The sequence below is a fragment of the Besnoitia besnoiti genome, chromosome II (genome assembly GCF_002563875.1).
Source record: "Besnoitia besnoiti strain Bb-Ger1 chromosome II, whole genome shotgun sequence".
Classification (NCBI taxonomy): Eukaryota; Apicomplexa; class Conoidasida; order Eucoccidiorida; family Sarcocystidae; genus Besnoitia; species Besnoitia besnoiti.
Window position 1 is genome coordinate 3,543,840 of NC_042357.1, and position 22,073 is coordinate 3,565,912.

At 58.7% G+C, this 22,073-nt stretch overlaps 4 protein-coding genes and 1 non-coding gene across 5 annotated transcripts; 2 read left to right on the forward strand and 3 right to left on the reverse strand.

Annotated features, from left to right (window-relative positions):
* Positions 1-1,729: 1,729 nt before the first annotated feature.
* BESB_038560 (uncharacterized protein) lies at positions 1,730-3,205 on the forward strand (the record flags this gene model as incomplete). The annotated part of the gene is made up of 4 exons (XM_029362442.1): positions 1,730-1,866; positions 2,250-2,421; positions 2,880-3,020; positions 3,131-3,205. The coding sequence occupies 4 exons, from the start codon at positions 1,730-1,732 to the stop codon at positions 3,203-3,205; spliced, it is 525 nt and encodes a 174-aa protein (XP_029221407.1).
* Positions 3,206-4,566: 1,361 nt separating this feature from the next.
* Positions 4,567-8,339, reverse strand: BESB_038570 (tyrosine-tRNA ligase; the record flags this gene model as incomplete). The annotated part of the gene is made up of 3 exons (XM_029362443.1): positions 4,567-5,190; positions 5,581-5,677; positions 6,040-8,339. 3 exons carry the CDS (start codon positions 8,337-8,339, stop codon positions 4,567-4,569), a joined length of 3,021 nt encoding a protein of 1,006 aa, XP_029221408.1.
* Positions 8,340-10,486: 2,147 nt separating this feature from the next.
* BESB_038580 (SAM-dependent methyltransferase) lies at positions 10,487-15,302 on the reverse strand (the record flags this gene model as incomplete). The annotated part of the gene is made up of 6 exons (XM_029362444.1): positions 10,487-11,457; positions 12,165-12,311; positions 12,662-12,837; positions 13,257-13,412; positions 13,740-13,851; positions 14,396-15,302. 6 exons carry the CDS (start codon positions 15,300-15,302, stop codon positions 10,487-10,489), a joined length of 2,469 nt encoding a protein of 822 aa, XP_029221409.1.
* BESB_041200 lies at positions 11,842-11,914 on the reverse strand. The gene has a single exon. It is a non-coding gene; the product is annotated as a tRNA-Arg (tRNA).
* Positions 15,303-16,303: 1,001 nt separating the features above from the next.
* On the forward strand, positions 16,304-21,822 carry BESB_038590 (sufB/sufD domain-containing protein; the record flags this gene model as incomplete). The annotated part of the gene is made up of 4 exons (XM_029362445.1): positions 16,304-18,046; positions 18,600-19,610; positions 20,281-20,614; positions 20,873-21,822. 4 exons carry the CDS (start codon positions 16,304-16,306, stop codon positions 21,820-21,822), a joined length of 4,038 nt encoding a protein of 1,345 aa, XP_029221410.1.
* Positions 21,823-22,073: the final 251 nt, after the last annotated feature.

Sequence of the window (22,073 nt, forward strand, 5' to 3'; positions counted from 1 at the left end):
CTCCTCTGTTACAGCGCCTTGCCTGGCTGCTGGACGCAGATGCTTCAGAGGCAGAAAAGCGCCGTCGTTCCGATGAAATGCAAACACGTTTCCTGCGTGTGCTAGAGCCTACACACAGCTACGTTCGGATGTACTTCAAAAACAGACAGCGAAAAGACACGCAAAATGCACACACACTGGAGCGTTGTAACACAGTGAAATGCCCGTTTTCTGTGCGGGATAGGGTAGGCTGCTGTAAGGCATCGGGGCTGATCGCCACGAGGCCTATCGTGGACGGCCACCAGCCACGTTTCTCAAAAAAAAACGGAGATTTGTTTCTCTCTTCCCCGCCTCGTGTAGGGGGGCATGGAGCCAAAGTGTGCGGTGTCACGCGGCGGCTGGACGCTTTTTCGATGCTCGGCTCGCCCTCTGCCGCAGGCGAGTCGATTGACCTTCGTCTATACTCCAGAGAGACAATCTCTAGCCAAGCATGTCTGCGCTGTGGTCAGTCGAACTGACGGCGCCCGCCTTTGTCTGGGCTGCGTTTCACCTCTGAGCAGTCGCTCTCCCTCTGCGGAGATCGACACAACTGCTTTTCCACTATCCAGCGCCGCGCCTCTCGCAGGACAGTCGCTCCAGCTCGTTCTCTACATGCTTTCAGAGCTGAGGCAACGCCGCCGGCGCCCAGCCTGCCGCGTCTGCCTGCTCGCTAGCAATCGGTGTCTTTGCTGCCGCGTCACGTGGCGTCTGACAGGCGCTGCGTGAGCCACTCGACACCCGGAGGCCAGCCTCCGTTCTCTCGAGGTTTCAACAAGTCCTGAATCGGCGGCAGAGTTCGCCGTCACGTGGTTCAGTCGCAGGTTGAAATTATGCTCGAAAGCGACGATCAGACAACGCGGGACGCTGCCGCGCGGGTCGAGTCTTGCACATCTCAAGCCTCCACCGGCTGAAGCTGCCCTCCCAGCTCCCGCAGGATTTGACGACTTTTTATGATTTCTGACTCGGTTCTATGGAAGTGGAGAACCAGCAGAGAGAGACGACAGAGTGTCTGGCGCCTTGAAACGCGAAGATGTAGTACGGGAAGTGCTAGGGCTCCACGCGCGTTGCGAAAACACGCGAAATTTCGCGTGTGCATGCACGCGGTGGTCGCGACGCACACCCCGCGCGTGAGTCTCGGTCTTTGTTCTTCTGCCATTTCTTCACGATACTTGCAATTGCTTCTCTTCCTCAGTTTCTTTCAAACTGCGCACGGCGTCGCGGAGGCGGGTGCGCCCTTCCTGCTGCAGACTTGCAGCACACTGAGGGACCTGGCGCCTTCAGAGTGGACGATAAAAGTCACGCCAAGCTAGCTGCCTTGCGCCTCTCTGGATGATCGCCCTCGTCTTTGTCTCCGTTTCTCTATTTGTCGGAATTCTCGTGTGAGATTGCATCGGCTGCGCTAGTGTCTCACGTCACCCCAGCGCAGTAAAAAAGAAACTCCTCAGCGAACGAGAAAAGAAGCTGCGCCTCTCAGAAGCACGGAAGAAGAAAAGAAGCGAGAAGGCCAGCGTTCCGCGCCGCCTTTTTGTGACCTCCTTCTCCGCTATCTTCCACGCGTTTCTGATCATGCTCTTCCTTCTCTTTGCGCCCTGCTTTTCTCTTCCCTCTAAGTAGGCAGATCAGGGCGTGACCCCCGCCCCCTGTGGCTCTGTTCGATTTTGAAATTCCTTTGAAAAACAGAGGCCGAACCAGCTCACATCCCTTGCTCGAGATGGCGACCCCGCGTCGTTTCTTCTACCTCTTTCTACTCTCTTTCCTCACGGCCTCTCTGCAGCTTGAGGCAAAAGTGACGCCTGGAACGGATATGGACAGTCTCTTTTTCTGCACGGCTTGCGTCGTTGTCATCGGGTAGGTGCTTTCGTTTCTCTACTAAATCTCTCCGCCGCATGCAAGCACAAAGGCGACTGACTCTGGGGATCTGCGGCACCTTCTTCCGCCCCGTGTGCATGTCTACATCATCGCTTTCTTCTCGCACGCGCCTCTCTTTGTTCTCCGCTCGAGTCTTTATGCGTAGAGCGTGGTTGTTTGCTTTGAGCAAAATGCTGCTAGGTTGCCGCTTGTCGCAGTCGCCTCGTGGGCGTCGATCTCTTTTTTGAGGCGTCCGCGAATCTCTCAGGGTGTCTCGAGCCCAGGCACGGCCGCCGCTGCTCTAGCGTTGCGAAGTCTGTCTGCCTGACGTGTCGTTTCTGCAGACTTTTCGCGCCTTTTTTCGGCTTTGTTCTACTATTCAGGAGTTTGAATGAGGACTTGAAATACCTTGTGGACTCGGGCAAGTACTGGCGGCAAGTCGACCTTGATCATCGGCTGTCGATCGCGTGCGGGCATCCGCAGATCGCTAAAGGCGCGATGAACGCCAGCTGCGGCAGGTTCATGATGCAGCACTACCGCACCCTGAAACACGACGTGAGCCGAAATGCTTTTTGCCGGGACCGAAAACGTACCTCTGAATATATATGTATATAGATGTATGTGCGCATATATATAGATACGCGTAAATATACGCGTGTCATATACATGTGTGTGTATATATGTGGATGTGTGTGCCTGTATAACTAAGGCAGATATCGTGTGGTGAGTCTGCGTAACTGTTTGGATCCCGCGTCCGCTGCTTTCTCCGTGAGGCACCGGGGCTACACGTATATGCATGCATGTGTATACTTACATATCTATATCTATATTTATATCTATATCTCTATATATTCATTTATCTAAAGTATGCATGAATACTGTTTTGGCGCTGTTTAGGGTGTATGTATGCGTGTGTATGGATGTGGGGGTGAACGTTCGGGGTGTGGTGCATCTCGCTATCTCCACTTTGGCATTATGTGAGCTCTGTAAATGCGGTTTTCCATTTTTGTCAGCTGTACAGACGGTACACTCCAGGCTACGAAGAGCACGAAGAGCTGCTGACTGTGCGCGAGTACTGTGAGAATCTGCATGCCTGTCGCCCCAAGCAGCTCACACTGCACGAGCACTACGCACAGGCAGCGAAAAACATGGTGGTAAGCTCGACAAAGAGCGCAGCGAGCTGCTGCAGGCACTCCTGGCAGGTGCGTGGATGCGCGCGGGGAACCGATTTTTCCTGTGTGGGCGCTGTCCGTTTGCTTTTCAGGGACAGTATGAGGAGACGAACAGCCCGTACCTCGCGTACCAGTACAAGAAAATGAAGGAAAGACTTCTGATGTAACTCGACTCGCTGTCTCGCTTCACAAGATGCACCTTGCTTCGCGGCGCGATCTCTGCACGCCGCTGTCTCCGCGCTTCTGTTCCAACGCCGTGCCTCTTCGCTTAGGTCTAGAGCGTCGTCTATGAGTCTTTTGAAACCTGAAACCCACTCCTTCTCTACGCTGCGTCTGTTTCGCAATCTCAGTAAACACGCCCGCAGCCCACGGTGCGCCTTGCGTCTTTAAACTTGCCTTCTGTTTGGTTTCGTTGCCCTTCTTTGTTTGACTCGTGGACACTCGTGTCGCGCTCGAGGTGACGTTGGAATTCGTTTGTATGTGGCGATTTTTGGTAGATCTCGATATCTTGTCAACTATACAGTCATCCGCGCCGGGCGAGCGAAGCGCGGGGGGGGACTTCGCGGCGGTGCCGCGCCGCGCCGCTTGAGACAGCTACGGTAGCTGTTAGGTTTATCTGGCTGGCAGCTTTTTTTTTCTTTACGCACTCGGGCATGGGATACCAATCAGACAACAAAAGGAGCTAGACTCGTGACCGCTGAAAAAACGAGGCGCGAGGACTCGATGTACGCTCAGTTGAGAACTCGAATTTTTGACAAAGATTTTCCTGCGGAGAGCCTTCATCATCCCAACTAGCATGCCAAACGGGATGTAGCGTAGGTAGCCACACACACACACACACACGCCTGTACACATCTCTATCTAAAACCATATTTATATGTGATATATACTTGAATATATATCCCAATGTAAGTGTAGCTGTGTAGGTGCTCACGCAGTTGGTGAGGCCAGCTAGGCGCCGGGCTGTATGCGGAGGCCCTAGAGAGTCAGAAAACGATTCGCTCAACTGCATAAATAGACGCGAGGCCTCTCACGCGTCTGCGAAGCGTGGGCGTCCTGTGCGAGGCAGCGGCGGGGTGCTTCTGGGAGGACACGAGAAAAAAAAATCCGATAAAAGTCGATTCAGAGATGCCAGCAAGCGCGAAGGAGAGAGACAGGTGCGCTCCCTCTTAGCACCGTCTACACAGAAACAAAAGGGCCGTTCGACACAGCTCTGCAGCCAGGCATCCTGTAGCTTCATCTACGCGCGGCACTCAAATCACATAGGTATACATAGATATACACATGTATATATATGTATGTCGAGAGATGTAGCTGTTTGCACACGTAGACGCAGTTCCGCGAAGAAGCAACGACCGCCTTGCCCTACCCACGTCGCTCCCTGCGTGCGCGAAGAAGGCGTCGCTGAGGCCCCTGAAGGCCAGCGTTCCCCGTGGTCTGCGCAGCACGCCGGCGTCCGACACTTACATTTGCAAATGGCAGTCTTGAAGTGCGCGACCTGGCGCCTGCGCGCCCCCCTGGAGGGCGGCTACTCGGCGACGGCGAGGTGCTCGCCCGCCTTCTCCGCTGGCCAAGCGGCGTCGTCGCGGACGTGGAGAACGGAGAAGCCCTTCCGCCCCACAGCGAGGGAGCACTGCAGCGCCGCTGCGTCGGGCTCGCCGGCGCGCCGCCGAGACGTGAAGTGGGAGAGGGAGAGCGGAAGATCGCCCTCCACCGCCTGCAGCCTCAGGCCGTTCAGCCGCACCGCGCCTTGCGCCAGCAGACGCTTGGCTGCCGCCCGCGACGCGCAAAGCGAAAGCTGCGCGAGAAGCGCCGACAGAAAGACGCGCCGTGGAGCCGCCGCGGGAGACGAGGCCGTCACCCGAGAGGCGGACGCGTCGCTGGGCTCGTCGCCGCCCAGGAGGACCGATCGTCTGATGAAGTGCGTCGGCGGCAGCGCGACATCCTCTGCGGGGGACGGCGCATCACCATCCTCCTGCCCGGGTGTGCCTGCTCCGTTCGGCTCGCCGACAGGCGCCTCGAGGCCTCCGCGGCCTTTCTCGGAAAAACTCGAATACGGGCGTCGCTCGCGGCCGGCTGCCACGACTGCCCGAACCGCGCACGTGACGCTCGCCCCGTGAACGAGCGTCGTGACGTGATCTGCGAGAGTTTCCTACGAAAAACATAAAAAGGAGTGCGACGACGCCGGCATGTCTACTTCCCGGCCTTAGACAGCCAACGCGATACTATTCATAGCAGAGAAATCAGGGCCGCGGCGACGCATACATCGTCTAGAAGAGACAGCCATGCATGATCGCTTCTTCTATGCATCTGTTTCTGTCTCTGTGGGGTTGGTCATGTGCAAGCATCTCCTCTTCCGCATCCTTGCGCAGATACCGCAGAATACATATATATATATATATAGCATCGGGCATACCTCCGGTGTGCAGGGTTCAAGAGCTTAGGCACGTCGAGAGTCTTCTCGACTTTTCTCTATCTCTCCAGGCAGCCTGTGATTCTCTAACGAACGTCGCCCCATCGTCTCTTCGCTCGATCTGCCTACCTTCAAAAAGTTCAGCGCGCGGTCGCCGTAGTGCTGCGTCTCCGCCTCGAGGGCCTCGATCTCAGGGATGGAGAGAAGCGTGAACCAACGAAGCATCCTGAAAACACGAAAAACAGAAGAAAAAGAAGAGAGTGTGGTCGCAGAGGAGCGACAACGGCGGAGACTGGGCAAGAAGCGAGTCAGCCGTAGCGCGACACAGGCCTTGAGTGAGGGAGACAGCGAAATCAAAATCCGTCGCCGAAAGAAAACACGACGAGCAAAACCTGACACTGCAGGCAACGCCACTGAACTGATGTCCCTGTATAGATGTACCCTCTCACCTGTGAATGAAAGGACATATATATACACATATATATATATATATATATATATATATATATATATATATATATGTATAGAGACAGACAAATGTACATGCAGGCGATCCGCATGAGGGGTGACGACACTTGTTTCGAGTACCTGTGCACGTCTGCGTCGTCGACGTTTCGCCAGAATTGCCAAAACTCGACTGGCGGCGTGAGGTCTTTGCGCAGCCACACAGTTTTTCCGCAGGTCTCCGCGGTCACCCCGTCGCGCGTCTCGGCGCCTGCGCCGGGGCTCTTGCCCATTTTGGCGCCGCCTTTGGCGAGCAGGAGAGGCGTGGTGAGCCCGAAGAGCCGCGCGCGATCTCTGCGGCGCGCGAGCTCGAGGCCCGTTGAGATGTTACCCCATTGGTCGCGGCCGCCGACTTGGCCGAGCACGCCGAAGTTGCGGCGCAGAAACAGCCAGTCGACGGCCTGCAGCACCGCGTACGCAAGCGACGCAAACGAGAAGTGCGCGCCCTTCTTCGTCCCGCCGCTTCTCGGCTCCCGCTGGAGGCCAGAGGCCTCGCCGCGGCGCGCCTGCAAGAGGCCCAGTGTCTCCTCGACGCTAGAGCGCGACAGCAGCCGCGGCAGCGGCAGGAACGCCCCGAAGTCGGTCAAAAACTCCAGCGAGGAGAGCGCCGACAGCCAGGGGCGGTTCTCCACGATCAAAGCCGAGGGCGGAGACGCGGCGGCAGCAGGCTTCGACTCGCGCGCAGCGGGGCGCCTAGCACTCGGCCACAACGACGCAGGCACCGGTTCCGGGCGCAGCGAGGCGTCTAGCGCCACTCCGTCCGACTGCGAAGGATCAAAGATGAAAGCCAGTTGGCGAGCGATCGCGGTTTTGTTCTCCTGGATGCGCGCCGTCTTCGCGGGATCCATGCAGAACGGGCGGGGGCACGCGGCGGCGGGCTGCGGCTGCGCGTCTCCGCGCGTCTCGCTCGCGGCCTCGGCGCTGAGGTCGTCCTCGACGCGTGCGCGGACCTGCTCCAGCAGCGAGGCGTGTCCGCAGTCTTCGCCGTCGCGCCGCACCGCACGCGGCGAACCCCGCGACTGGACGAAGTTGTGACGCAGCTTGCCGGTAGGGTCGCCGACGAGGGTTGTCGCCGTCCCCAGGAGCAGGACTGGGCGCACGAGCTGCAGGCGTTGCAGCCGGCGGAGGAGAAGAAGCGGAAGCAGGTGCCCAACGTGCAGACTCCCGCCAGTCAAGTCGACGCCCATGTAGAACGAGAGCGGCTGGTCGCGTCCTGAACCTGACTCTGACGCCTCAGCGAGGGCGCTGCCGCGCCGCTGAGCTCCGTCGTCGCCGGCCACTCGCAGGCGGCGGCCTTCGCCCGCCTCCTCGCGCGCCGCGTACGCCGCAGTCCACGCCGTGAGGAGGCGGTCCAGGCTCGCGAGAGCGTTGCCATCGGCGATGACGCCGCGGGAAAGCGCGTCCACGAGGAACGGCGATGAACATGCGTCTCTGTCGAAGCCCTTTTCGGCCTCACTCAAGTCGTCTTCGAGCCCTCCGTGCGCACACAGGCGTGACGCCACCCGCGCTGAGGAGCCCGACGCACCCGGGCACGACGACGAGCGCGGCGAGCCACCAAAGGACCCACACTCGGAGGTCTGGCGGGCCTCAGCGCCACGCCAGAGGCCGCGCAAAGAAACGATAGACGAGGAGTGAGACAAAGTCGCGCGCAGACCAGTCTGCTTCACACGGCTTAGGAAGAAAGACGAGAAGGCCTGTCCCGCCGCTGCGCGCCGCTCAGGCGACGCAGTCTCCCTAGGCTCTGGGCGGATTGTGGAGGCGAAACGAGACTCCGCCGGAAATCGCCTGCTGCGGGCTGAAGAGGAGAAGCACGTGAAGCCAGGAAGCGAATCGGTAGAGCCCGGTCTCGGTGGATTGGCTCGCGTCAAACAGGCTTGCGCCGCGTGCGCGGGGGCAACCTGGGAACCAAAAGACGTTTGCCGCCGAATCGAGGATGCAGGCAAGCGATTGCAGAGAGGCGAGACGCGCCCGAGGGGGACAGGGCGAGGACTGACGAAGAGCTGAGGATTTTCGAGGCCGCGGCGGCCGGCGGAGACAGCGGAAGGCCACCGCGTGGAAGCAGCGGGTGCGGCGAGCGAGGCGAGACTGGGAATCGCAGAAGGAACTGACGAAGCAGAAAACGGGTGAAAAAAGAGAGGTGAGAGAGAGGGAGGTACATCGGGTGGCCTGAAGTCGGAGGGCGAGGAGAAGAAGGAAGAAAACGGGCGCGACGCGTGCGGCGACTTCGTTAAGGCGTCCGCAGGAAAGGCCCCCGAAGATATCACGAGAAAAACCAAGGAGGCGACGAGGCTGAGAAGGCTTTTCTGCGGGTGACAGGCCTCGCGCACACAAGAGAATGCACACAAAGGAAAAAGAAGAGGGCGGCAGGAGCGAGCGGCATCCATCTTGCGAGGCTTCTCGTGACTGTCCTCAGCGAGAATGAGGCGGCGGCACACCTGCTACTTGGCTCCTCCCCCAGTCCAGCATATCCAGAGACCCCAACTCTTTAAAATCACAGCGACGACATTATATCGACTTTCGATAGGCTAGCGAAGCAGGAGGCTACGGGAGAAAGGAAAGGAAGGAAGGACTCCAGCCTGAATGCGTACGAGACACGGGAGAAATCGGGGGGCGCCCACCAGCGACCTCGCGGAAGTCTGTGGCGCGGGTAATCTAATGGAGACGAACTGAAATCAGCGAAATAATTTGTTGGACATTGGATGGAGGCTATGGGCGGAAACGAGATTCAATCGGAAAGGAAAAATCGACTCGACGAAAGACATGGCTGAGATAAGTCGCGCATGCAGCAGAGCTCGCCGATAAACGGGGTATGCTGGGTTTCGCTCCTTCTTACGATAGAATCGCTTGCTCAGCCTTCAGGTTCGATGTGAAAGGCATGCGCATTGCAAAGAAATCCAAAGGGTGCCTGTCGACATTGCGGCTCGTCCCCAGGCACAAAACATTCGCGACGGCTCTGATGTCTCTGCCAGACACAGGCGCTGCACACGTTGGCTTCGGGAGAGCGCGGGCGAGTCGGGGTTGCGGCAAATCTGCAGTGGCGCGCGCCACGCTTCCGATTCGATTTTTCTCAGCTCGGATCCAAGGCTGCCTCACGATACTTCCAACAGTCAAGGAAGAGAAACCTCTTGTGCGATCTACAAAGCTCGTGGCTCTCGCAGACGACAATCCTGCTGGCGGCGATGAAACAGCCGCCGACTGAGAGCTCGAGGTCTCCTCGGCGCAGGTGCTCAAATGCAGAGGCCAGCGACGGGCAACCCCGCGCCCGGTTCTGAATTGCTTCGTTGCACAAGAAGTCAGTTTCGCGCTCCCTGTCTGTGCCAACTACCACGATTACGCCGCTACCCAGCCTGACGGCGTATTAGACTTTCTCTCATGGCGCCCACCTTCAAGTAGACTATGAGGCGGAAACAGCGTCTGCATAGCTACAGCGCGCTGAATGCTGTCAGGCGCGAAAGCGTCACAGAGTGTGTACAGCTCGTGAACTTGTTTGAGTCCGGCTTCAAGTTTGGTGCTTGCTCGTCCCGGGTAACGTAGCCCGATGCCTAAGAGGCTGCAGCATCCCTCACGTTGTCAACGAAGGTTTCTTCCAAAGCGGAAGCCGTTCTGTGAGTGACGTTAAGGAGGCGTCCACTGCAGAACGCGGAGCAGCGTAAGCCGCTACTTCAAGGCCATAGTCCGAAATGGCTGTGTTCCAAACCCACTTCTGTCATCAGCGGTTCTTCGTGGTAGGTTAGGCGCAGCGTTTGCTGCTCAGAGGCTCACTTACATGTCTCGCGACTGCGCGTGGCGACAACAGCACCTTGCTGGGCACTCAGCGCTGCTGCTGAAGCGTCCATGCCTTTGGCAGTCGAGCGCACGCCAGAGGCTGGCACAGCTGCCAATCACCGAGAATCCTCCGGATCTTCCAGCCAGCACTCGTGGCTTTCGAGTGTGCGTTCCCCTCGAAATCCCTGACAGCAGGTTGACTAGTATTCAGCAGACACTTGAGTTTGCGACAGCGCCGCAGCGTACGGCAGAATGACAGAGTGATCTATGGCGCTGCGATAAGGCCGCAGTCCGAAAGGGCGTGGGTTCGAACACCAATTCTGTCACATGAGAAAAAGAATCCTCGATTCTTGTTTGAAAGGAAGTTTAACAGATGAAGAAAGGGCCACAGCCTGCTGCCGCTGGCCTCCAGAACCGAAACACAAGGCTCTACTCAAGACTCGGGCTTCACAACTGGCGAATGGAGTCCCGCTCGCGTCTGCAGAAGCCGCGGCTACAGTGCAGCAGGGACTCTGAACTCTGGCGCGAAAGTTGCACAGTCCCGGAGAGCCTGCGAAGCCACGAGAGATGCTGCACCTGACAACCTTGGGTAACGTTTCTTTCTAGCGAATCTCAGATCCCTCGTAGTTTGCCGCCGCGGTGGATACCAAGTGCCTGCGGCGATCGGAGTAAGAACCGATCCACACCGCCTCCGGCGTCGAACAATCTTTTTTTTCCAGATCTGAGGTCTGAGCCGGCATGCACCGGCGGAGGACCATGTCAAAAATCAGTCCAAATGCAACAGGCACGACTGTGTGTGTCGGGACTCTGGCAGAGCGATGTGAATCGGGTGGTCACGGGCCTGGAGACCCTGTCCAAGAACTTTCCCCTGCCGGCCTACTCCGCCGACGCCGCATGCGCGGAGCGACCTGCACGCCCACGAAGTTGAACAGAAGAGAACCCTCGCCGGCGTCCACATATAAAAATATATGCCTGCGGTTCTGCGCGTTCGATGCCGCTGGACCGCGGCATCGATGCGCTGACTCAAGCCGTGCATCACTTCCCTCGTGTAACGCCGGAATCGCTTTCTCCCATCCACGAAATGAGACCTATTCAGACAGACGGGCGTGCTATAAATCTGAGTAAAACCACGCCTCTCGTAGATGCGGAGGAGCTGCGCGCAGTCGAAGACCGCATGTGCCGCAGCAGTGACGTGAACTTGCCTGCGAATAATGGAGAGAAGATCCACGCGCCCTAGCGCTGTGATCTCTACGTTAACCAACAGAAGCCCTGACTTTGCTGTCGCGTTAATTGCTCCCTCGACGAGCGCCTCCAGGTATTCGGCCGTCCTCGGCGTCGGCACCGCGAGCGTCGCAGGCACGTCCAGCATGACGACATCGAATTTTTCGATGCGCATGTCGCGCAACGCGGCAACAGCCTTTTCTGCTTTTTCTGCTGAGGAATGGCGCCCCTCTCTTCCAACTTCAAAAGGCAGGCTAGTCGCATTGTGGGGTCTCCTCTCTCGCGTGGGTGTTTCATGTGGGGCTGACTGACTAACTGCGGAGGACTGTGCATTGAAGTGCTGCAGAAACGCAGGAATTTCTGCCTGGAAAAATGCAACTCGGTCTGAAAGACTGTTCGCCTCGACGCTCTGCTCGCCTAAAGCTACCGGCGACGCCGACGGATGGACGCAGACTACCGCGGACGCGCCATGGGATGCCGCTTGAACGCCGAATGCGCCGCCGTGGGAGAACAGATCTGCATCCGAGAGCGCCAACGCCAATGCCACACGACACAAAGGCTCAACAAACTTCCCGCCGCCACGTGAGCGTGAAACAACAGCCGGAAGAAGCTTCACAGCTCACGCCGAGATATGCATAGGCGAACGACTCGTTTGGCTCTGTATCTACCTAGTAATAGCGACAGCAAGCTGCGTTCTAGTCCTACCGCACGCTGGCATTCCCTCCATTCATGACAAGTTCCTCCACGGAACTCCCATTAATAAGAATCATAGTACCCAAGTCACCAGGCACGCAATAGCAGTCAGATTTCAACTGAAGCTGACGAGTCTTCTCTAACCTAGCGCAGCCCTGGGGAGGCGAGTGACGAAGCACCTCCAAACCACCCTGTCACGTTTTGGTGCGACGACGATGGGACTCGAACCCACAACCTTCTGATCCGAAGTTAGACTCCCTATTCATTGAGCCACGCCGCCTGAGTCTTTCGTCTCCCCTCCGCAATTCGATTTCGGCTGTATCGCTGCAACCTAGCTTTCCCTACGCCACACCGTTGGCGCGGCCGCCGGCAGCGGGGAGGCAGCTTCAGATTCTCGCCTTCGCTCAGTATCGATGCGCCCGCTTTCCACGCATGTCTAGCATTTGAATCCAGCTTGCCTCGCTAGACACACAACCAATGTCCTGGTGCTTTCTTCGCTGTAAAACACGAGTGGTGGTGTCTCTCCCTACCGAGGACAGTTTTGCGGCGGCAAAGCGGCGCGAGCATCGCTCGCGCCGGCTGCATCTGGAAGTTCCATCCGGTGCGGTCGCCCTGGAGAAGATCGACTAGAAAGCTGCAGCCGTTCTCCACGATTTCGACTGGGCTGTCTCGGTAGCCTGCAGGCCGGAGACAGCGCAGAACGGCATCAAACACGCGCCAGTAAAAGGGAGAGAGATGCCGAAGAGAGTGCCTTCCCTCCCTCAAATGCCCAAGGCGGCAGTCAACACTGCCGCATTTATGTCTGCAGCCCGCGCGCAGGCCCCCCAGGCACCAGAGATCTCGAGTGCATTTACAAGCAAATATGCACATGCGCGTGCGCGTGGCTGCTTGCATGCAAGCAGATTGCATGCGCGCTCCGCGTTCCACACGCCGGTTTATCTGCGACGCGTCCCTGGAGAGGAGACACCGAAGCAAGCGGGCATTTTCGGCGCCGCGAGGCGTTTTGGGGGTGTGTGTAGAGTCCTACCGATGAGGAAGGATTTTTCTAGAGGCAGCTTCTCGCGTAGCCTCAGCGGCGAGTCGTTTCGAAGCACCAGCGTCCGCAGCTCGGCCTCAAAAACTTCCTCGATGACGGGGTGGAGAACTGGAAGCAAGTCGTCCAGCCCCGCCGCATTCAGCTGAAGCACAAAATGAGATCCGTACCTGCGAACCCGCACGCAGCAGCAGAGGTGACAGAAAATACTGACGATGTCACCATCGGACTCCCAAGTCGGGGAATGCTTACCGCGCGTAGGCGGGGTGGCTGCTCCACAGGCCAAGGGAACTCAACGCACCGCAAAAAACCTGAAATCCTAAGCTACTCGACGGACGCGAGCCGGAGCCTTGCCGCGGCTGGACGAACCACTCCTGGCGAGGCATAAAAAACGCTCTCGGCCCCGGTCGGGTTCGCACTGTCTCCCTCGCATCTCGGCGACGCTGTTGCACCTTGCGACGAGTTTCTGCACGTTCTATCATGCATGCAGTCGAAATAAAGCAATACCTATTTGTACGTAGAGATACAGGATCGGCTCACTTGCGCTCCAGCGGCACGAATGCCTGCGAAGCGAGCTGAGGACGCCCACCTGTCGAGTACGATGCCTGGCAGGTCGTCGCCCTCGCCGTTGCAGACGCGGAAGAAGGGATGCGTGAAGAATCGCTGCCGCAGCGCCGCAGCCCGACGCAGTAGCAGCGCCAGGTACCCCGCGTCGATGCGCTGGTAGCGCTCTCGCGCGAACAGCCTGCACGCAGCGACACGTCCCTCTCGCACGTCGTCAACATCCAGCGGCGCGACTGAGTGCGAATGTCCCAGCGATGCCCAGACGCCGGCGCTGGTTGCCAGCCGCGCATCGCGAAAGGCGGCGACGCAACACAACGAGGCGACGGACAGTGTGAGATGCACCCGCAGTCGCGCGGGAGAACCGTGAACGAATTCAGAAGCACAGAGAAACCGCCAGACGGGCGGTGGGGAAGCGCGGTTGCCCGGTACGAGCTGAGACGCAGGCCAGCATGTGAAACGGCGCATTCACGCAGAGGCAAAGCGAGCGAAAGACTTTACGGGCACTGACCTCGCGGCGACGGTCGACTGGCTGTTGTAGAGAGCGACGCCGAGCGTCTCGCCGTCTCGTCCCTCGGCGCTCGCCACGTCGACGAAGCATGGGGCGTGAACCTCCAACTCGTCTGCGAGAAACGAAAAACTAGAATTCGAAAGAAAACGTGGAGAATGAGGACAAGGGAAGATCACGAGCAGCGCTGGCGCCTGGACGCCTTCGAGGGGGCGGGCAGCGATCGATTTGGGCGTGCGCGAGGCTCCGCGCGTCGCACTCAGCCGCGGGAACAACAAACGGCGTTCTACATCTGTTTTTTGATAGCTATGGTTTAGAATTTAGAATTTCTTAAAGGGACTTGAAGCTATTACAAACGTCTTTCTAGGAGTCTGGAAAGCTTCCACCGCACCGTCGTGGCCTGCTACTGACCATACACAGATCGATAGGAAGACAGATAGAGACACAGATATATACACAGATATATACACAGATGAACAGAGAAATAGATACATAGATACATAGTCGATAGTTGTATAGGACGCCCGTACATCTGGCCTGTCCCCACTACAACATGGCCTAGGAAATACAGTGGGACATATCTTCAACTGGCAAGCGCGCAACACAAGCGGGGCTTGTTGCGAGAGAACCTGAGTTGCTTCCTGTGTGTCTCGCTTTACCTCCGCCGACGAGGTCGCTGCGGAAGATCCATGGGCGCCCGCGCCGAATCTGTGCGGCTGCGAACTCCTTTACATGCAGCTGCGGGCGCTTGAGCGGCGCGTCGCGAAGGAACGCGGAAACGGCATTCGAAGAGGAGACAGACTTCGCTCGGGACGGGCTCCTGTGCTTGCTTCGCGACTCGGCGGAGGGTGACGAAGAAGCAGTCTGCCGCGAGTGAGCATAACCAGAAGAGGAAAGCGAAGAGAAGGTGGAGAAGGATCGACCCCAGCCACGCGGAGAGGTCGGCGGCGCTTGCGCAGGAGACGGTGCCATGACGCCGAAGCACCAAACAGAACTGAGAGCGCGAGAGGCGAGTGCGAGCATCACAGAGGAGGGCACTGAGGAAGAGCGCAGCGACGGCGCAGACTCAGATGCGCTCGAACGCGACGGGGGAACTTCTTCGAAAACATAGTTGCATTTCGACGGCGACGACTGTGAAGGACAAGGGGGGGACGAAAGATGCGATTCGCGCGGAGCAAGTGCGACGCGATGCTCGCGAGAAGAAAGGCGAAGCAATCCATGAGAGGAACACCCTCCGCTTGGATTCGAAGCAAACCAATTCCTCCGCATGGCAAACTGCGCACGCGCCGCAGAAGAAAATGGAAAGCATTGAGGAGAAACAAGACGAGATGAGGAACCACAGGCCGGCGCGGCGTGAGAGAGAGAACAAGAGGAAGCCGAGGCGGAAGACGATACGGACAGAGAAGCGGTTGTGCATGCAGACGGAGACGAACACGGTGGAGAAAAAGATGAGGAATCCGCGGTGAAAGCAGATGAAGGAAACTCCCGCGCTGGACCGAGGCGCGCGGAGGCGTCACGCGTCCCTCCGCGCCTGAAGCGCTTGAGGAAGAGCTGGGGAGCTGACATTTTCTCGAAAAAAAAAATCGAGGAACGTGAACAAACGCAGACAAAGCCCGGAGGCCGAGAGAAATGAAACGAAAAAAGGGGAGCAAAAGAATTCGAAGAAACAAGATAGGAAGAGGAAAGACGCGACGGCCAAAGGAGTCACGAGGCACCCGGCCTCTTGTTCACTCTGGACACGGTGAACCAACGGCCTTTCCTCAAGACTCAAACTCAGAAGAACAAACATGCGAGGAAAACTGACACGATAATCGCACTTGTTTCCCAAAAAAATGCTGGTTGCGAAGCGAGTGAGAGACTGGAAGTCTCGCCTCACCGAAGGAAGGTCAATGGCAGGCGACACATGCGGCAGCGATTCGACGGAGGAGTGACGAAGATAAAGTTAAAAAAACAGAAAAATCTGAGAAAAGGTCACCTGTGAATGCGAAATCTTCTTCCTCGTCGTTGGATTTATAACAGATTTCTGCCATGTGTCTTCCTCGCTCTGCGTGTGTTACGCATGCACTCAGAGGAGCGACGCGGATACAGACGCTCTTGAGACTGCCTTGTGAGCTTTCATTCCTATGCCTTACACATCTGTAAAAGGAGATTTTTTTTCACAATTTGTTTCAGCTGTGGACGTTCCTACCCTTCGCGCCAAGCCTGCTATGTGGACGGATGGGCGCATGCAACTCAAAATAAATGGCATGCGGCTGTCACGAGATGCGGTGTCTCGCGGCTGCGAGAGAGCTTTTCGAAACTCGAGGCCGCACACGCACAGACACGTGGAATCGCTGCGTGTCTTCATTGTTCTGTCTCTCTCCCGTCTTCTCTGCAAACTTTTTTTTTATTTACTGCCTCCTAGGCTCTTTCCGAAGCAGTGTGCACCTCCCCTAGCGGCAGGAATGATTGTTCTGTCTCCGCGGAGCGTTGACTCCAACAGAAAAAGTGATCAACATCCGCGCCGCCTTTGTCGCCAAACGTACTTTCTTTCCCCGCGTCGTCCTCTCACCTGCTGACTTCTCAACATGACGGGAGTGCGCTCCTCTCCCTCTCCCCGTCCCAGCGACGCTTCTTCTCCTTCACATCCGTCTTTTTCTCAGTCTCCTTCTCCACTTTTACCTCCTCCTTCTTCTCCTTCTTCACTTGTACATCCTCCTTGTTCTTCGTTTTCAGTGTTTTCTGTGTCTGCGCCTTCATCTCCCTCTCCACTTTCATCTCCTCCTACCTCGTCTCCTCTTTCTCAGTCTCCGCATTCTGCTTCTTCCTCTTCAGCTACCGTCTCTCGCGCTTCTGGCGCTTCGTTCGCGTCGCCTTCGGCTTGTCAGTCGTCTCGTAGCTCTCGTTGTCGGTCTGCCCACTGTGCGTTTTTGCCGCCTTCAAGCGCCTCCGCGGCGTCGTCGCCGTCCGCGCGAGCGCCGCGTTCCCTTCTCTCTCCTCTGTCGGGCGCAGGCGCAGCAGGCGGAGGCGAGGGGCCGCCGGCGCGCAGAACTTGCGCTCGACTCAGCATGGCGAGCTTCGGCCTGAGCGCAGTGGAGGCGAGGGGAAGGAGACACTCGTCTGCCCAAGCTGCCCTGTGCCCCGAAGGCGGGTCGCTCGCCACGCAAAAAAACCGCAGAAAAAACGGAAAAAATCATAGGCATCTGTGTCGTTTCGCAGCTTCTCCGCGGACTCTGTCCTTGCCCCGAAGGAGTGCCTGCACTCGCTTGCGATCGTCTCCAATCGTTTCTTCTGCGGTCGCCTTGCGCCTGCCTCCCGCCGCTGCGTCTTCTCTTATGGCTGCCCAGCGATCGGCGCCGTCGCCTGAGGTCGGCACCGAACGCTGCACTTCGTCTTCGTTCTCTTTTCCTCCCGCCTCTCCGTCTCCCTCTCCCTCCCTCTCTCCTAGTCTCTCTCTGTCTCGTTCTAGGCCCTGTCTGTCGCCTTCTTCTGCGTCGTCTCCTTGCTCAGAATTTGATTCCACCTCCGTGTCGCCTTTGCGGCGGAGCCCCGCCTTTCCTCCGCAGGTTCGTGTTCTCTGGCTTGCGCGACGGAAACGTCGTGCCTTCATTCCCACGAGCAGGACGCGCGGCGGCCTTTTTCTTCTCTCGCTCTTCAGTTTCTGCGTCTCAGCTGGCGTCGTTTCAGCAGTCGAACTTGGAGTGTACGTACACCCGGCCCGCTGCGCTCATTCCGCAGATTTCGCGTCCTCGCCCGCGCCGCCTTCGATCGAATGCGATCTCTTTGCCTCGGGGATTCGGTCCTTCTGTGGCGCATGCAGCGGTCCGCGTTGTGGCGCTGCGCCGCGCGCCACTTGTCTCTCGCATTCGCTTCAGACCTCTTCCGTCCCGCTATCGTTCATTTCTGATTCCTCCGCGCGTCCGCCGCGTGCTTCCTCTGAGGCTCTGCGGCCGGAGCTTCTTTCTCGCCGACTCGCGTCTCTGCACTGCTTGCTGCCTCGTCGCGACGCTTCTGCGCGAGGCGGCGTGTCTTGTCAGCTCCGGCTCGGGTTTCTGTGTCTCGCGGCGCGGCCGCGCGAGGCCTCCGCAGTCGCCACCGGCTGTGCGTCGGGCGCCACTTCTGTTCCACGAAGGAACAGCCGCTTTCAGCGCGAAGGCGTGCTGGGCGGGGAGCGGCTCACGCTGAGGCCGAAGGCCATTTCGCTTCCTCTCTGTTCAGACGGCCTCTCGCGGTGTCATGCGTCACCCGTCTCCGCAGGCGCGTCGCCGCCTTCCGCGTCTGCGCCATCTGCATCGCACGCAAACGGCAGCTCGCGAGAGCTTAACGACGCAGTAAGGCTCAATGGAAGGCACTAGAAGCCGGCACTCGTGGACGTGGGCGCGCATGCGTGCCTTGTAGGACTCTTTATGGATATGCGCACACACGTAATTAACGTGATATTGACATCCATCGTGCTTAGCTGTCTCATGTTGAAGACTAATCAATTTCCCTCTTTTCCTAACTTCATCATAGTCTTTAAAAAGGCGTATTCGCGGGACATGGATGCAGGCGCAAGGGTAAAGCCAACCGGCTTCATTTGAGTGCAGCGTAGATACGCACGCAAGAATGTATACACTTCCATATATATATATATATAATGCACAGATATATGCGTGTGTATGTTTATTGGTCCGCATCGATGTCGACTGACATAGACAGACGGCACCAAACAATACATCTCTCTTGATTTTCCGCCGGGCGTCTTCGACGTGCGGTGTGGCGGTTTTCCCCGTTGGAGTCGCTGCGGCGGCTGTCGTCTCCTTCGCTGCATCAGGAATGTGTTTTTGCCTCCGCCGGCAGTTGCGGTGCTGCGTGCCTTCTCTGTCGCCTCGGCTGTGCCCGCAGGACGCCGCTGTGGAGGCGGCGAGTCTGCGTGTGTTTGCGTCCCTCTTCGGCCTCCAACGCCCGCGCGACGCGCTGGAGACCCCAGAGGCGCCGCATCGCCCGCAAGCCAGTCAAGCCTCGCGAGGCTTTTGCGCGCAGCGACGACAGCTGAGCGAAAAGGCGCCCGCCGCCGTGCACGAGCTGGGGGGGGTGCGGTCGCCAACTCTGCGTGCGACATCCACGTCGTCAGCGGGGGCTGAGGAGGCTTCTGTGTCGGGAGTTCTGGCCGCAGCGGCGCCTGCGCCGCCTTCGTTTTTTGACGTTTCGCCGTTTTCTGCATCGTCTGGGGAGAGTCCCGAGGAGTATCTGCTCAGGGGGCGGCTCGCGGCGCCCGCGCCGGTCCTGGAGAACGCGTCGGCCGTCGTGGCGCGGAATGCGACGACGCCGTTCGCCGCGCTGAGTCCCTTTCGCGTGACCACCGAGCAGCGCGCGCGGATGGAGCCGCAGGTGCTGGAGACGCTGACGCCGTGGAAGCGGATTGTCACAGACAAGTTCGTGAAGACTGCGACCGACACGTTCATCCCGAAAACGCGCGATTTTTCGATGCACAAAATCGCCCAAGAGGCGGCTGCGCAGAGCGCCTCCGTCGCCACCGATCTCCCCCTCGTCCGCGATGCCGTCGCCCGCGCGGTGCTCGCCGCCGAGCGACAGCAAGCGCAGCTCAGAGAAAAGGAAAAGATAGGAAAAGAACCAGAGCAGGGAGAAGAAGGAGAAGACAGAAGAGATCTCGAAGGAGATGAGGAGAACCGTCGGCCGGGGGAGACGCCGGAGGCGGCTGCGGAGCGACGGCGGAGACATATCGCGCGCGAGACCGAGAGGCACATGAAGAACTTGCTGGGAGGCGGCACGCAGGTCGACTTCGAAGACTCCTTTCACTTTCACGAGTCCTGGCTCGCGGAAGGGTACGAGGACATCAGCGCAGAGCCGCGCTTCGTGTCACCAGAGTGGGACGACGTCCCGCGCCCTTGCAAGGTGTGAGAGACCCGCGAGGCTCCTCGCGCCTCGAGCAATCAAGACGGCAGCGCACAGGAGGCAGAGACACACTGTAGATGCGCAGAAATTCACAGCGCAGGCGTATACATACGAACCTATATATATATATATATGTATATATTGCTCGATAGATATAGAGGTAGGTAGATAGATCCAGTATACATACATGCATACCTACATATATACGTACATACATACATAAAGTGAGAGACAGGCGAGACCACGATAGATGGATGGATGGATAGATAGAAAGATAGATATAGAGAGCTCTAGATAGGTTCATAGCCTGATTGATAGATAAACTGGTAGGCAGATAGGTAGCGGCATATATGGACAGGAGAGAGGCAGATAGATCTAGAGCAGCCGTCCAGCAAATGAAGCTGTTCGTGGCTCTGTCATGGTGAATGCGCGCTCGATAGAGGGGCAAGTAAGAACTTCACGAATACGTTTTTACGTGTCTCTCTAGAGGCAAACGAACACACGGTTGTCTGTGTCACGTCGGTTCCTCATCCGCACCGGCGCATGCGTCGCATCCATATCCGTAGGGAGGAGCTTGAATCTGTCTCTCAGAACGGCGGGTGATTTCCGCGTCTCTATTTTCTTTTTTTCAGTACGTTTTGTCTGATGTTCGTTTTGTTTGTGCGCACAGAACTCCACGTCGATTACGACGCTGACGGCCTCGCACTTGAGCCGCCCCCTGATTGACACGGCCGACCCGCGGAAGCGCAACACGCTCAAGATCCAGTATGTCTCGCCCAAGGAGAAGAAGCGCCAAGCCTTCTGGGAGTCGCTGCTTGTGCTGGGGAGAGAAAACACGCACTCGCGCCTCGCCGCGGCTCACGCGTGGCTGGCGGATCGCCACGAACAGCAGCAAGAAGAAGCCTATCGCAACCGCAGGCAGATCATGGAGCTCGCCGTCCTCAGAGAGCGCCGCCGCAGAGAAAAACAGAAACGAATCGAGGAAGCTGGAGGCGTCTACACACGTAAGCGACCCCGACGAGCCTTGTTCGCGACTCGAAAGGGGCGCTCCCTTCTGCCGCTAGGCTCGCGCTGCAGCCTTCTCCCCTCCAATTTGCGTCTCTGTATGCCTTCGACGCCCACCGTTTTCTGTGTTTTTCTGCGGTCTGGTGCACAGGAGCCGCGTCGTTTCTGCGTTTGGCGTGGGCGCGCTTTCGCCGGAAGCTCCGCGTGAACGCGTGGCTAGACGTTGATTTTCTAATTTTTTTGCGATTTTCGCTCAGCGCCGAGGCCGCCGCCTTATCCGCTGCCGCTGCACTATCTCTACGTAAACCACCGGCTGTATAACTCCTTCAAACTCCTGAACGCGATCGGCTGGGACGCCTGCTTGGATCTGCCGACGCCGCACTCGCGCCTGGAGGCCTTCCGTCACGAGCACAACTTGCGCTCCTTCTATCTCCTTCCGGTTGACGATCGCGTCAGCCTCGCAGCGGGCATTCGGCGCGCGCGCACCGCCGCACCGCAGCGAAGGCAGGCGGCGCAGGGAACGGCCGCTGGGAACGGGGCGGCTCCACGGGGGCCTGCGGAGAAGACGCCCGCGGCCGCGCCGGCCTACGAGGTTGTCTTTCCTCCGCTGGACTCGCCCTACCTCTCTGGCGCTCGCGCCGCGGATCCCGCGCCGCCTCCGCCGTCGCCGCCAGTGCCCGCCGCGTCCTCAGCTCCCTACGCAGCCTCCGCGGCCTCTGCGCCGCCACTGGTCGTGCCCTCGCGGCTGGGCGATTTCTTGCTTTCCGAGATGGACGCGGTGCTAGTGCTGCGCGACGGAGTCATCGATTCGAAGCTCAGCCGCAACCTTGACCAGTTCGGCGGCGTGGAGGGGGCTGAGGAGGAAGTCGAGGGCGCCAGTCTCCTCGAGCGCGGCACCCGCCGCTCGCCGCCAAGCGACGACCCTGTCCATCCCGACGCTGACGCGACCGACGCCGACGCCGTCGCCGGCGAGCTTCCAGAGGACGGCGACGCAACGGCGGATGCGGCAGGTCGCTCGGCGTCGCGCGATGGAGGCCGGGCTGGCGGGTGCTGTGGAGGCGCGGGCGGTCGGAGCGGCGCGCCGGCGCCGGGGAACGCCGAGCGGGAAGAGGGGGAGAAGCCGGCACTCCCTGCGCATCGCACGAAACGGGAGGCGGCGGAGGCGCGCCGCATCACGCGGCGGCTGAGGTCCACGACGAGCGCGTAGAAGGCGCCGAGGAAGCGGCCTACGTGGGGAGTTTCCTCAACATCCGCCACCCCGGCGTCCGCAGCGCAGTCGCCCAAGAGCTGCAGTTCGTGCCCGAGTACTCCAACTATTGGCGGACCAACACGCAGCCCTTTCACCGCGGACAGGTATGGAGAGAGGTCGTGGCACTGACAGTCGCAGGTCAAGTCAGACAGACGCACGCTCCGCACGAGGAGCTGCAAAGCGAGGCATGCCACAAGCTGGGTTTGCAG